This window comes from Seriola aureovittata, chromosome 8 (genome assembly GCF_021018895.1).
Source record: "Seriola aureovittata isolate HTS-2021-v1 ecotype China chromosome 8, ASM2101889v1, whole genome shotgun sequence".
In the NCBI taxonomy this organism is placed as follows: domain Eukaryota; kingdom Metazoa; phylum Chordata; class Actinopteri; order Carangiformes; family Carangidae; genus Seriola; species Seriola aureovittata.
Window position 1 is genome coordinate 21,894,527 of NC_079371.1, and position 14,208 is coordinate 21,908,734.

A 14,208-nucleotide genomic window follows, 5' to 3' on the forward strand; every position below is an offset into this window, starting at 1 on the left:
CTGCAAAAGAATGACTGAGATGAATTCAGGAAAACGTAGTAAAGGAATAGGATTAACAACAGCAACCACATAACAAGAGCAGAACTTTAACTGTTGATGCACATCTCTTTTTTCCCCTCTTTCATTTATCACAATTGTGTGGCTACACTGTTAGTGATGTCACTGGCTTTGACACTGTTGTGCCGCACAGTGAAAGTGAAAGACCAGTCCTACTCTGAAAAGCCTCCAAAAGGCTATGCATTATGAAGAGGCAGCCACCTGCTGCAGCGTCCTCCCACTATTGCTGCAACATCTGGCAGACAAGAAAGAGCCGTGGAGGAGACACAGTCTGAGGCAGCGCTGCTGTTGTGCACACCAGGAGAGACGCTCTACAGACAGGAATTCAGCGGTAAAGGAACGAAGGTAAAAAAAAAACAGAGGAAGGAATCAGAGGTGTTCTTACTTTAGTTAAGGAGAAATCACAGAGGACTGAAGAAACAACATGTAACTAGGATGTAATATGTTGTGATCCAGTGTTTGAGCAGTGTAAACAGTTTGCAGTAGACCATCCTGATGGAGCGTGCTTCATATATCTCTCTCACTCAAAAGATGATTTAATGAGCGACAACTCTGTACAAAATTTTTTCAATACAAAGTGCCTTAGTTACACAGATAAACAAGTTTACAGTAAAGTGCAGCAGATTCTGATTCACTGTATGTAGTGCATATAGTGCTCATGTAGTGTAATGCATTTTCTATTATTAATGCTGATTAATGGAAATTACCTTCAGTTGAGGCTGCCAGTATGTGAGTCACTTATCTATGACCGATGTGCCAATATTTAGATGGTAAAATAAACTTTTTGACGTGTTTGCTCTGGTCTGCTTGAGTAGAATTAAAAAGAATGTAACACATCTGGAAATTATAGAAGAATTGTCCTGTACAACAGCAACTGAAATGAAAAATTCACCTGTTTTTTGAAGTTAAGAACTTTTGTCATGTGATAGAATAAAAATGTCTAAAATGCTTATCTGCTTTCTCAATTTCCTTCCAGGGTCTGCAAAATACAGCAAAAAAAAAGAGCTTATCTCTAAAACAATCTCCCACATTAAAGTCATCACTGTTCTGTGTTTTTTCCTGCACGTATGTTTCATCATGACATTTCTATTTTGCACACATCATCATGTTATTTCTCTCCGTCTCAGCAGCCACAAATGGGGCAATTGAATCTTACACACGGCGTAGAGAGCAACTCGACTCCTGTCTGTCCGTCCATAGATGACTTCCGTAACCAGGTTTACTCCACATCCTACTCCCTCATCACCGTGTTCGGACTAGTTGGGAACGGCTTCGCCCTGGTGGTACTGATCAAAACGTACCGTCAGAGCTCACCTTTTCATGTCTACATGTTGAACCTGGCTGTGTCTGATCTGCTGTGTGTTATGACACTGCCTCTGCGGGTTCTCTACTATGTCAACAAGGGACAGTGGAACCATGGGGATTTCCTCTGTCGCATCAGCTCCTACACTCTCTATGTAAACCTCTACTGCAGTATATACTTCATGGCTGCCATGTCTATCACACGTTTCTTGGCCATTGTCTTCCCGGTGCAGAATCTGCGGCTGGTCACAGAGACCCGTGCTCGCCTGGTGTGTGTTGGCATCTGGGTGTTTATCTGTCTCTCATCCTCTCCCTTCCTCATGGCTGGTGAACATTTTGACTCCATCACAAATAAAACCAAGTGCTTTGAGCCTCCAAATCAAGCTCAAGGTTTGAAGAAACTAGTCGTGCTGAACTATCTGTCTCTGGTGACAGGCTTTGTCCTGCCGTTCCTCGTAATCCTGCTTTGCTATGCTGGCATAGTCCGCACCCTACTGTCTCGCACCCATGCTGCTCGACGCCAGCGGGGCGCAGGCCTCAGAGCCATCCGAATGATTGTCATCGTCTTGCTGACCTTCCTCATCAGCTTCATGCCTTACCATATACAGCGCACAGTCCACCTGAACTTCCTGTCCCGGACTGACACCACCTGCTCAGAGAAGGTTGCCATGCAGAAGTCGGTCGTGGTGACGCTGAGTCTGGCTGCTGCCAACTCGTGCTTTGATCCAATGCTTTATTTTTTCTCTGGAGAGGGTTTCCGCAACCGTTTGTCCTCGCTGCGCAAGTCGACGACAGGAAGCAACCTGCACCGCACAACCAGGCTGAAGCCCGTCGCAGCCTTAGAGTCTGGAGAAAATCACCAAGCCAGTTAATTCACAAAAGACAGGAGTTCTTCAAACAAGCAGCTTAGGACAAGTTAAAGAGCTCAGGACGACGTGTTCCCTCATTAATAGTCAGGGACAGAGTTGAAAGATGTGAAAGGCCGTTTTAAGAAAGGAGGGCTGATTGACTGATGAAGTCACAGGTATTTAAAAAATGCGAGTTACAGTCTCAGGGGGAAGAGCAAAGAGTGTTCAATATTTAAGTGATGTTGATCTGTATTATTATTATTATGACAGTGACCAGTAGCCTATTGTGTCATAAGAGTTACTCAACCTGACAAATCTCAGTATAAATATGCGGTGTATCAATGTCTGAATGTATTGAAGGTTATGATGTAATATTTCTTTTTATCCAGATCAAGATGCTTGAGTCTTATATATCACACAACCTTGATGTTTACTGAGGACTAAACTCTGCCTTAAACTGACAGCTTAGACCTTTTCTTCATTATTCTTCTTCTACTTCTTTTATTGCTCTTATTTTTTATCATTTTTTGTGGCAATGTTGATGTTGTAATGGCCATAACCATTTTCCATCACTATTTGTCAAAATTTTCTTATAACTATTTTTCCCTGCCATAACCAGTTATTATAATTTCACATGCTTCAGAAAATTACTTATCATATAATTATTATAGTTAATTTTAATTACCCAATTGGGATTTGAATGAATGAATGAGTGAATTTTTTTTATTATTTCTGTGTAACTTTGTTTTAATTCTCAATTTGCAATTTTTTTTTTTTTTTTTTTTTACCTTTTATGCACCTTAATCTGTTTTGAGATTTAAAACATCAACAGTGAGGAATTTAAAGGACTTTAAAAGAATTATGCTGATTTACTTTCTTGAGTTAGTTGTGAAGATTGATCTGCAGCGTGAACATGAAGCTGCAGCCAGCATTTGGTCACAATCTTCTCGACTTACTGTATGCAAAAAAAAAAAATCAAATAATAAGCTGCTGTATTTATCGTGTATGCAAACCATATGTCATGTTATGTATAATAACCATAATAAATCATCAAATATGTGTCAGTTCACTATGATCACATCCTCACTGTAATGGAAATCCAATCCAGTTCACTCTGACTGCATGAAGAGTTACACACTTTGTCCACTAGGTGTCCCACCAGCACACGTATTGATACTCCACCATTTAAATCAACACTGACCACTAAGTCTACTCTATGATCGCTGTTTCTTTGAGACAAGAAAAAAATGAGTTGCTGTTTTCACTCTTAGAAGTTGTGGCACACGTTTACCAACTGAGTGTGTGCTAAATGTATACGTCATAAAACTGTCTAAATGTTTTAACTGAAGGTATAAAACATGTGCTATTTTCAGAATAAAGTAAGAGCACATCCTCATTCTGATATAAAGCCACTGCTTTCATACATAAATTTAACTTTGAGATTAATTAGAAACACAAAACAACACTGACAGACCAAACTGTTGAGGCCGACGCTGGTTTGAACATAGAAGGCCACTGTATGACCACTTCATAAACAGATAATATCAAGCACATGATCGTCTCCCTCCTCCATTTGCACAAAAAGATGTTTGTTTCAGTCTGCAAAGCAGGACCATCTTAGAGATGGGACGTTCCTCGCAGCGGAGATACTCACCATACAGGAAGTAAAGGAGAGGCCCTGCTAAATTCCTAGTTTCTAAAGAGGTTATGAAAAACAGTGCACCCCATTGCATTTCAGCAAACATTGCTGATATAACTGTATTCCTTTCTTCTGTGCTTGAGTTTTGCTGTTTCTTAAGTGTTTTTTCTTTTCAAAAGTTTTGTCTTTGGCAATTCATTTTTACTTTATACATGGGAATCACAATACAACAGGATTTGTACTGTGATTCCCATGGGATTCGAACAACGTTAAAATAGCATGGGCAAAGATATCCTGACATTTAGTCTTCTAGCATGAGTCAAGCCCGAAATGATATATTTCCCATAGTGATACAAAGGGGTGTCTCAGTGTTGGGGCACCATGAGCCGCCTGAACAGCTTGAATGCTGCTTGGCATTGATTGTACAAGGCTCTGAACTCTACTGGAGGGATGAACACCATTCTTCCACAAAAGATATTCCCTCATTTGGTGTTTTGATGATGGTGGTGGAGAACGTTGTCAGTAACACATCAGTCTAAAATTTCCCATAGTTGTTCACTTGGGTTGAGATCTGGTGACTGTGAAGGCCATAGCATATGATTCACAACTCAACTTGTTTCTCCACTCATTTTTCAGGTTTTTCCTGTAATTAGTCCGACATCTGTAGGTCAGCTGTTCTACTGATGTAATGGATAAACATAAACTAATAGTATAACTTGATATGACAGAGTTTGTTAGAGGGGCCCCAGAGAGTGTGATTCAGAGACCCCAGAGAGCTTCAGAGGAATACTCAAAAGAGTAATTTAATACCCCTTGAAAATGTTGTCTTCGCTTCAGCGATGTGCAGATGTATACCAGGACACTGTGACGTCACCATTTCAACACTAGCTTCAAGTTTAATTCACTTATTCACATTTTTAATTCACATTCAACAGATCTCAGCCTAATTCAACACCTATGAGAGACGTGTCAGACAGCGCTCACCAAATGAGGGAATATTTTTTGGAAGAATGGTGTTCATCCCTCTCAATCGGTGGCCTCAAACCTTACTAAGACACTTTATGTCTGTGTTTCCTTTAAAGACTTCCTCTGATGAAAATCGGGGGTTTTTAACCTTGTTAACATGTCCATATGGTGTTTTTTATGTAATACAAGACAAGATATCATAAGAGAAATTAGCACTCCATCATGAAAGTGTATTTCCACCTTGTGACTGCAGTGAACCAATGACAATCTCATCAAATCTGATTCAGACAGCCGGGGCTTCATACGTCATATAACCTAGAGAACCAATCCTGTCAACTTGTGGGGACGGGGGGGGGGGGGGGGGGGGGATAAATAAACCCCAAACCTTGTCATTACAGAAAGCTAGAGTTTCTTTAGCACAACCACTAACACTGTGTTAGCTTCTGCCAGTTGCAAGCTAACAAACAACAGCAAATAAAAGATGCTAACTATGCTAACCGTTGGGTTATCTCTGCTAGTAGCCCATTTTGGTCACAATTGACTCCTCATCTGAGTCTGGGTCTGACTGAGGCTCAAACGTGCCGGAGTTTCTCCGCCTTTCTTCTAATGCTAACTATCTTGACACAGACCGCTCCTTCACTTTTCACTGAAATCTTGTCAGCACAGAGAGAGAGAGTTTGCATTAGCACAGCTGCTAAGTGTTAGCCAATGCCAATGCCAGTTACAAGCAACAAGTACACTTACCGCTCTGATACGTCTTGTAGTCGCGCCGACTCTGGTGCACAACAAACTCCTCACTCTTCAAACTCCTGAGTCTGAGGCTGGTCAGTCTCTCCGGTGTTTCCTCCACTAACCATCTTGATGCTCTCTGCTCTTTCACCTGTCAACCTCAGGCAAGCAGTGGAGGTAAGCGGGGCTCAAGGCCTGATCCAAAATGTCTCAATGAGGAAGATTCCGTTTCTTTTCACTTTTCATGTCGGAAAACCATGTTAAACAAAATATTCATCACAGCAGATTGTTATTATATTATAATAACATAGTTTAAAACGTCTGGGGAGGGACGTTCATTTATCACCTGTCTGTACTCTATAGTGTCTTTCATTATGTGCTCTCTGCTTGATGAACAGCCTTGTTTTTCAACCGGCTAGCCCAAATAGTCACAAGTCATGTCACATGTGTTGGTGTTATACTTGAATCTTATATGGTACAAGGGTTCCTGGCTATGCACTATTCCCCATGAGCAGTAAATTAACAAGCACATTGAAAGGAGTGCCCTTTTAGTACAGTATCTCAAGAGTGGTTCACTGTCTCCTGCATGAATTTAGTTTTTTTGGCTGCGTGGGGGCAGCGCAATAAGATGTAAATACAATCAATGACATAGTATCACCTCATAAAGTTGATATGAAGTTGATTCAATCTTCTTTTAGCTCTGTCTTGGTCTCCACCAACTCCTGAGGGAAATATCTGGCTCTTTGGCTGCTGAATGCTCCACTATGTTCACCAGTTAGTCATTAACTTTGTCTGTGTCCTGTCTGGTGCAGGGCTGGTAGCGCACTGTCGGGTTATTAAAAATTTCTTTCAAGAAAATAGCTTAATAGTCGGCTGCTGCTGGAAACAACACTGATGAGAGTTGTGAGACTGAACACAAAGATCAATTGTTTCAGCCCTTAAAATCAAAACAATAATCAATTGATTTCCTCACTATGTGCGATCTCTTTTGCATAGTCATCAATTGTTATCATAAAAATATTGATTATAGCAGCTTTAAACATTAATAATATTCAGGTCTTTTCTCGTGAGCTTAGGTATGTTAGTTGATACTTGCATGTAGAAACCATCCTTTCCTAAATGTAAACAGAGGAGACAGGGGAAAATTGCAGAAAATCGTCTGTTTCTTCATGCTTGTCACAGTTCATGGCTGGCCTGCAGTTAAGGTCCACCGCAAACCTGATATTTGGTGCAACCAGACTTGATTTGCCACATAGCCTGGCTGCTCCCACCCTGTTGATGAATGTTGGAGGGAAGTAGCAAGCAGCCAGAGTCCAGTGAGGCCTGAACCTGTGTTGCTATGTGCACACAATATAAATCCAAGCTGACAGCACAGAAAGCAGAATCCCCAACATTAGATCTTTTGTCTGTTGCATTTCTTATCCTTAGGTACAAAGCAGTCAGAGGTTACTCATTTCAATAACCTTACCATGTGCACTTTACTGACGTCACATCACATGCTTCCTGTGAACTGGCTCAGATTTTTCATTAAGCTGCCATTTCAAACTTTCTTCGAAAACATGTAAAGTAATTTACTGGGAAACAGGAGGAAGGACACAACCTGAGAGTCGCTGTTTCTAATGAGCGCATCCATACTGTGTGTGCATGTTTGTGTGTGCGTGTGTGTTTGTGTGCGTGTGCGGGTGATCGATGTTAGGTTCAGGCTGGAGGTAAGTGAGAAAGACAAACAGCTCACAGACAGCTTAATAGCAGTTTTGAGCCTCAGGAGCGACTGAAGTCAAGCTGTGTCAGGCTGTTACTCAGACATGTGTCAGTCAGTCGTCCATTACACACAGAAAACAGACAATAACACTCTTCAGACTGCTCGCTGCATCACATCATGTGCTACCACCCACACCAGCTCCCTGCTGCTTTATCCCCAAACTTACTCACAGACGAGGGGCCAGCCCTCGCTTACACAGTTTCTTCTTGCTCTAACAGGATGCTTGTGAACAGTGCAGCAGGGTCCACTACAGTGGCTGTGTATTCTATTGAAAAGTATTTTGAGCCATCAGTGTATTTTTGTCCACGCTGTGACGCACACACAGAGAAAGGCCCCTCAGTTTGCTAAACTTTTAAAAATGTTATCACCGCATCACTTCTCCAAATCATATAAAGCCTTTTGGCATTGATACTGTTTTTCACGGAACAAATAAACATGACTGCATGGACTCAGAATTATTCCATTTTAAAAATGGGGGATTTTTTTTTGTTTTTCCCTTATTTTTAACACAGTCACTCTGAAAGTTTGGTATGTGGTATTATTGTATTCAGCAGAGAATAACCGAGGTGATGTCAGAAGGATGAAAAATAAAGCTGATATAAAAAATGTGTGTTAACGTTCTAGTGCTTGAAGAGAGAAAACCCTATTATCAATCCATAAATATATTGCGGTACAAAAGATCATTTCTATCCTGCTTCATCTTCATTTCTTCATAACTTTATGTGATATTTTAAATTAATTAAAACTGTTACACTGTCTTCTGTGTTTATAGTGCAGCTGTTCATAACAGCCGCCACAAAGTTGTCATTCTTCTGCTCTAACATCTTGCCAGGGGCAGGACTTACAAAAGCTTTTTTTCCTCAAATGAACAAGACCTCTCTCTGGAGAGTTGAATACTAACTTAAGAGCGGTTAGCACTGAAAGCTAAAGCTTTACAGAACGTTCGTAGCAACTCTTGCGCTCTCCAAATCCAGTTCAGTGTAAACCAACACAAAGACCATAACAAAATTCAAAGACCAATAGAGTCATTGACTTGCAGATGTTTCATGAAGAAAAAACGTCATCACGTTTCACTCACTTCCTTCATGATTTAGCCATCCAAGCCAATGTCATCTAAGTTGGTTTAATTTTAGCTACAGGGAGTCCACAGCTGTGGTGTGGTGTATCTCTCCAGATACTAGATCCGCAATAGGAGAAGAGTTTTACGCCAAAACATGCAAATGGATGTTTGGTAGAAACTTGAGTTCGGAAACAATTATGCAAACAGAAAGCTCTTTGTTCAGGGTCAAAAGAAACAATCGCTTTGCAGCTCTCAATTTGAGTCTTTCACTGACAACTGAGACAGAAAACTTCCTTGTAAATCTTTGAGGAGGAGTCCAGTGATGTGAAGTGAAACTGGGTCATTCTGGTTATACCCCAGTTAGATTTAATCAACACATTTTTGCTGCCTGCGGTGAAATGTATTTGGTCTGTTTTAAGGCCTTTTGTCCTATGATAAATTGGTTAGGAACAGTACATATGCATAGTGTTTGAGCAGTCTGTCACAGTTTGTCAAGACCAAATAGACCGCTGCAAATAAATATTGGCCCCTGAGGGAATAAAGCTGAGGTTTGGCTCTGAAACCTCCCGCTACATGTTGGAAAGTCATACTGGACAAAAACCTGTAACACAATTTGTCTTTACTTAGACTATATTCCCCTTTCGACAGGGCATTTTAATCAGTTTTCAGTCTTATTTATTCTCAGTAATTATTAACTATCAACTGTTTTATCGTTTAAATTGCAAGCATAGTGTCACTGCCCAATGAAACCATTAAATGACAAAATATTACATTTTCATGAAGGAGCTTTGTTGTAAGCCTCATGGCCATGCACAGGTTATTATATGATTCAATGTGGTTTCAGTGGGTTTTTAATTGTACTTTTACCAGGTGCAGCAGCACAGCTTGTATGGTCTTCACCTCGTGAGTCTGTGTGTTTTTCCTTGTGGCACAGTGTGGTCCTGGGGACACCAGCTGTAGCTGGAACTGCCACAGAGGAGGTTTGAAGTATTTTGGCGGGTGTTTATTTGTCTGTTGACAGATTTTGTCACCGTGGTAGCGTCCCAACCGTGTGAGAAACAGTCACAAAACTTTACAGGTGTGTAGCTGACATTACAATGAAGGTCTGACCAATGAATAATGAGCATTCTTGTAATAATGTAGTCAACATGTTGCCGGAGATGATGTGATGCAATCACTGGAAGTTTAGGATTCTGTTTCAGAACCTGGAAGTGTAAATTTATCAGTAGTTATCAGTGTTTTGGAGATATGAGATTTTTTTTAACTGATGGGAGGTTAAAGAAAAAGTATGAAGCATTAGATTTCTTTTTACAATCCATCTTAATTATTCAAGTCCACACATAATATTAACAATTGATGCATTCAGTTCAATTGACTTTTATCTAATCATTAGCTAATCTTTGACTGCTTTTTGTCAATTTATTCTTACTGGTGACATTTTATTCGGCTTGCTTGTAATTAAACTGAATTCATATGAATTTACACTTAAAGTCTATTCCGGAAACATATGTGTGACTATGTCATCCTTTGCTGCCAAAGCTGCAAATAGGAACTTCTCCACTTGCTTGAGAGAGTTCAAGAACAGCAACATTTGAGAAAAAACTGCTTATCAGCTCGTCAGTGGAAGAGAACCTCATATACATGTTCATGTTTGAGTTTTTTTCCCTCTGGGTCTGATTTTCCACTTCATAGCTCATAAATTCAAGGATGGCTCTAAAATATCAGATGTTTTCTTCTTCTTCTGTTTTGTCTCCTCACATCTGTGTTACCTAGCGATGGTAAATAAATAAAATCTTGTATTTGTTGTATAAGTGTCATCCACGTCATATCTCATGCTGGTATTGATTACAATTAAAATAGTTTTAGAAACAAAACTCCACATAATGTTTTATGTTTCTTAAATATCAGGACCTTGGTGATGTCAGTGGGGTTAATAACAGTATAAAGTTGTAAACTGCAAATGACTATTGTCTCAACCAGGCTTCTCCCTGTAAGTTATTAATGTTCACTAAAATTCAGTTTATGGTTGTAGTTAAAAACATCTATAACACAACATCATCATACTGCAGGGAAGTGTTTCTAGCACTAAACAGTCTACAAAGATCATCCCCACCATGTTTACTGTCATCAGGATTTGTGGCTTCTGGAATAAAATCCAACTTTTCTTTATTTGTTTTACATATGGGACTTCTAAATCCCTTTCCTGAAACCATTATGACAAAACCCGACACAACAATGTGGTGAGCTAAAATGACACGAAAAACAGAATCATCATTCATCTTTCCACATTTTAAGAGTGAAAAAAAAAGAAAAAAACATTATTTGTTACAGGCCAAACTAGGACTGACAAAAACTGAAAAGGACACATCAAGTTAAAAACTAAAGTTACACACAGTTGTGAGAATTATGGAAAATATCTTCTTTTTTTTTTCTTTTTCGCAATAAACAATTTCAGTGTATGATGCTATTGTTTTCATCTTACCAGATAAGATGCCTCACTGTAAGTCTTCAGTCAGTTTGTGCCTCTCATGCATTAACCACGGTGGCTGAGAGCTCAAGAGCTCAACACACTGCAACTTAAGAAAACACATGCAAATCAACAAATCACAAGCAAATTCAGAAAACATCTTCATCAATTTGACAACATGTGCTGCGCAACCGAATACACAAACAATCTGCAAAGATCACAGACGGCAGCGGAAGTGGGAGAGGGGGAGGGAGGGGGACAAGAAGAAGCGATGAACCCAGCTGGGACACGCTTGTTGTTCAGTCCTGTGTAGGACAGAGCTCAGCCGAGGCCGATGTCAAACAACATACACCACACTTCAGAAAAAAAAACTTCAAATTCGTATTAAATGATTTGGATTTGATTCAATGGGTTCTTCCTTGGGCCTGTGCCCGAACCCACAGAAACCGATTCAGTACTTTGTTTTAATCCTGCGAACAAACAAACAGACAGAGTGGAAACATAGACTCCTTGGCTGAGATAATTAACCAAGAAAACAACATCATTGATGAGTATCCCACTTCGGTAACTTCAAAAGTCACAAAGCATTGAACAACAAGCGTATTCAACACTTTTTTTTTTGTTTCCCTTGGAAACATCATCGGTGCTACTTGAAGCATGTTTGTCCATTTGGTTGTGTTGCGCACATGTTGTTAAATCGATGGGACAAATTTCTTAAGTTCCTTGTGTTTTCTTGAGCTCTACCATTACATTTGAGTCACAGAGGTAAACATCAGTTTTTCCAAATGAATAATTTGCTGGTGATCTGACCCAGAATCGCTGTTTCACTGCATTTCAATCGTCTTTACAGACTCCTTTTTATAATCTGGATGAAAGAAATATTCCATCTGAACCACAGTTCTAAAAAGAAAGGTGTTTCAGGGATGTTTGTACACAGATGATTTATGAGTAAACAATAGCCTACATGCCATGGTTTTTAAACTCTTAAAAGTCTTTTAAGATTTAAACGATGGTAATCCTGCTTTCTGGAGTGACAGGGTGGAGTCCTACATTCTCCAGAGGATTTAAACAAAACGTAAACACCGCAGGTCTGGAGTAGTAGTGGGTCATCATATGGCTGTAGAAAGCTCATGTGGGGCTGTGTGACTGTGTGTGGGTGGGTGAGGGGTCAGTGCAGCGAGCTGGATGCAGAGGAGAACACCAACAGGGGTTAATGTTGTTTACTTTCTTCTTCAAGTGGCCATTGTGTTTGCTTCCACCCATCACATGACACCTGGTCACAGTCTCCTCATCAGGGTTGTCCTCGACCCTCCACTTCCACCATCACAAACACACACACACAATCACGCACTCAGACTCACACAATGGGCCACTTGTTATCCCCAGTGAGTGTACAGGAAGCCTCCCCTCCAGATTTGAGTTGACTGAAGAGGGCTCAAATCATGATGTTGGCATGGTTCCGCATGTGCCCCTCACTGACCCCAAATCTTCATCAATGGGCCATTGATGCAGCTTTTAATTAGGTGACAGTTCCTCTTGCCCCACTACCGTTATTAATCGCATCAACACTGAAACAGAGAGTATGGTCATAGTGAATCAGTCATTTTCAGTCGTTTCCTTTTTATGTGCTAAGTTCTGTATAATTGGTGATTAATATGTACTTAACTGAAACAGTTGCTGCTACAACATAGGACAGTAGCTATTCCTATGGTTGTAACAGGGCTTGTAATCAGTAACATACCATAAAAACGCATGATGAGGCTTTTAACCTCATGCTGACTTTTGACATCTGTAGATATTTCTTTCATAATTAAATTCTATTTCCCCCAAAAATCATTCAGTTTAGGAGGAACTTGTCACGATTGCAAGGTTTTATAGAGTTCAGATGCAACTTTATACATGAAAACTATCAGATTTGCTGACGTTGAGTATTTGTCACAGACTGGAGACACTGAGTCTGAATGTTTGATGACATCTTGATTCATAAAGTCATTCAGCAGTGATGCCTTTTTAGAAGTTGGTTGTTGGTGCAAACTCATGGGAAGAACAAGAGCTGACGATATGATGAGATATGAGACACACTTGAGACATAAAGGGCTATAATTGATGTTTTTTATTGACCACAAATCCATTTTCTACATCAATTGTAAAGCCCTGTGTGAAGTAGGCATTTGAAGCATGGCAAAGCAACTCCTCAACTCAAATACCCTTTCCAAGTTTTACACTCTCTCCTCCTTCTCTTCCGTCCCTGATTATGGTGATGATGTGATACACTATTTCACAGACCTCTTGTCATTGCAGTGGAGTAAAGATAAATGTAAAGCAGATGTCCAGCTGGGTTTAGCAAAGCCAAAACCACCCCACCACAGCATCCATGGTGGAGGCAAGAACATAAATTCTGACAGGATGTTGTATTGGAAGCCAACAAGGTTGGAGATTTGAAAAGGCTTTTTGGAGCTAAAATCCCATCAGGTTGTCAGAGACCAACATACTGACACATACTGCAAATTCAGATGCAAAGTTTGCAATAAATAGCAGACATTGCACAAGCTCAGAGTCTGTGCAAATATCGATGCTCCAACGTCACATTAGGATGTCACAACAAATTTTTGTATAGTCTCTGGGTAAATGTGGAACCACGTAAATCACGAGTTTGCATCAGACTCAGCTGAAATTTACAGATTAATTTCTTATACAACCATCTTTCCACCTTTTCCTTCCAAGTTCATCCCCAGACACGTTTTAAGCTATGAAAAAATACTCTGCTATGAATCATATATTGTTTAACATGGTTTCTGCACATAAAAAGCAAACTGGACTGGAAGCACTTCCTCACCACCTCCACCAGCGCTACTTGCGCTAGGTTGACCGGTGAAGATTTCGGAGACCGGTGAAAGAGACGGATAAAGAGCATTAGCGGAAACATTCGAGACATTCAACCACATGCTTGAGCCTCAGTCAAACCCAGACTCAGACAGGGGGCCTGTTGTCCACCAAAATCAGCAACTGCCCAACATATCAGAACGAAGCATCGCTTGCATCTTTCAGTTGTTTATGCTGTTTGTTAGCTTGTTAGCTTGAGGCTGGGCAGTGGCTGGAGCGGCGTTAGAGGTTGCGCTAATGCAAACGCTGTTCCTTAGGTTTGTGATGTCTGAAATCCTGGCTGTCTGAATCTGTCTTTGGGACAGTGCAGTTCAAAGGTTAAAATACACAGTCATGTTGACTGCTTATTTTGTTAATGATATGTCTTTTATAATATAAAAACCAGCATATGGACATGTTAACAAGGTTAAAAACTTGATTTTCATTGGTGGGGGTCTAGAACCCCCTTGTTTTACAATATAAAGGGAACAGTCACTGTGAAATGTCTTTGCTGCA

General features: G+C 40.3%; 1 protein-coding gene across 2 annotated transcripts; it reads left to right on the forward strand.

Moving 5' to 3' along the window:
- The first annotated feature begins 245 nt into the window (after positions 1-245).
- On the forward strand, positions 246-3,436 carry LOC130173664 (cysteinyl leukotriene receptor 1-like). 2 transcript variants are annotated; one of them, XM_056383102.1, is made up of 2 exons: positions 246-402; positions 1,188-3,435. In XM_056383102.1, the coding sequence occupies exon 2, from the start codon at positions 1,194-1,196 to the stop codon at positions 2,229-2,231; it is 1,038 nt and encodes a 345-aa protein (XP_056239077.1). In that variant the 5' UTR covers positions 246-402; positions 1,188-1,193; the 3' UTR covers positions 2,232-3,435. The 2 variants fall into 2 exon arrangements, with proteins under 2 accessions (XP_056239077.1, XP_056239078.1); XM_056383103.1 differs by having other exon boundaries at positions 263-402; positions 1,185-3,436.
- The last annotated feature ends 10,772 nt before the right edge of the window (positions 3,437-14,208 follow it).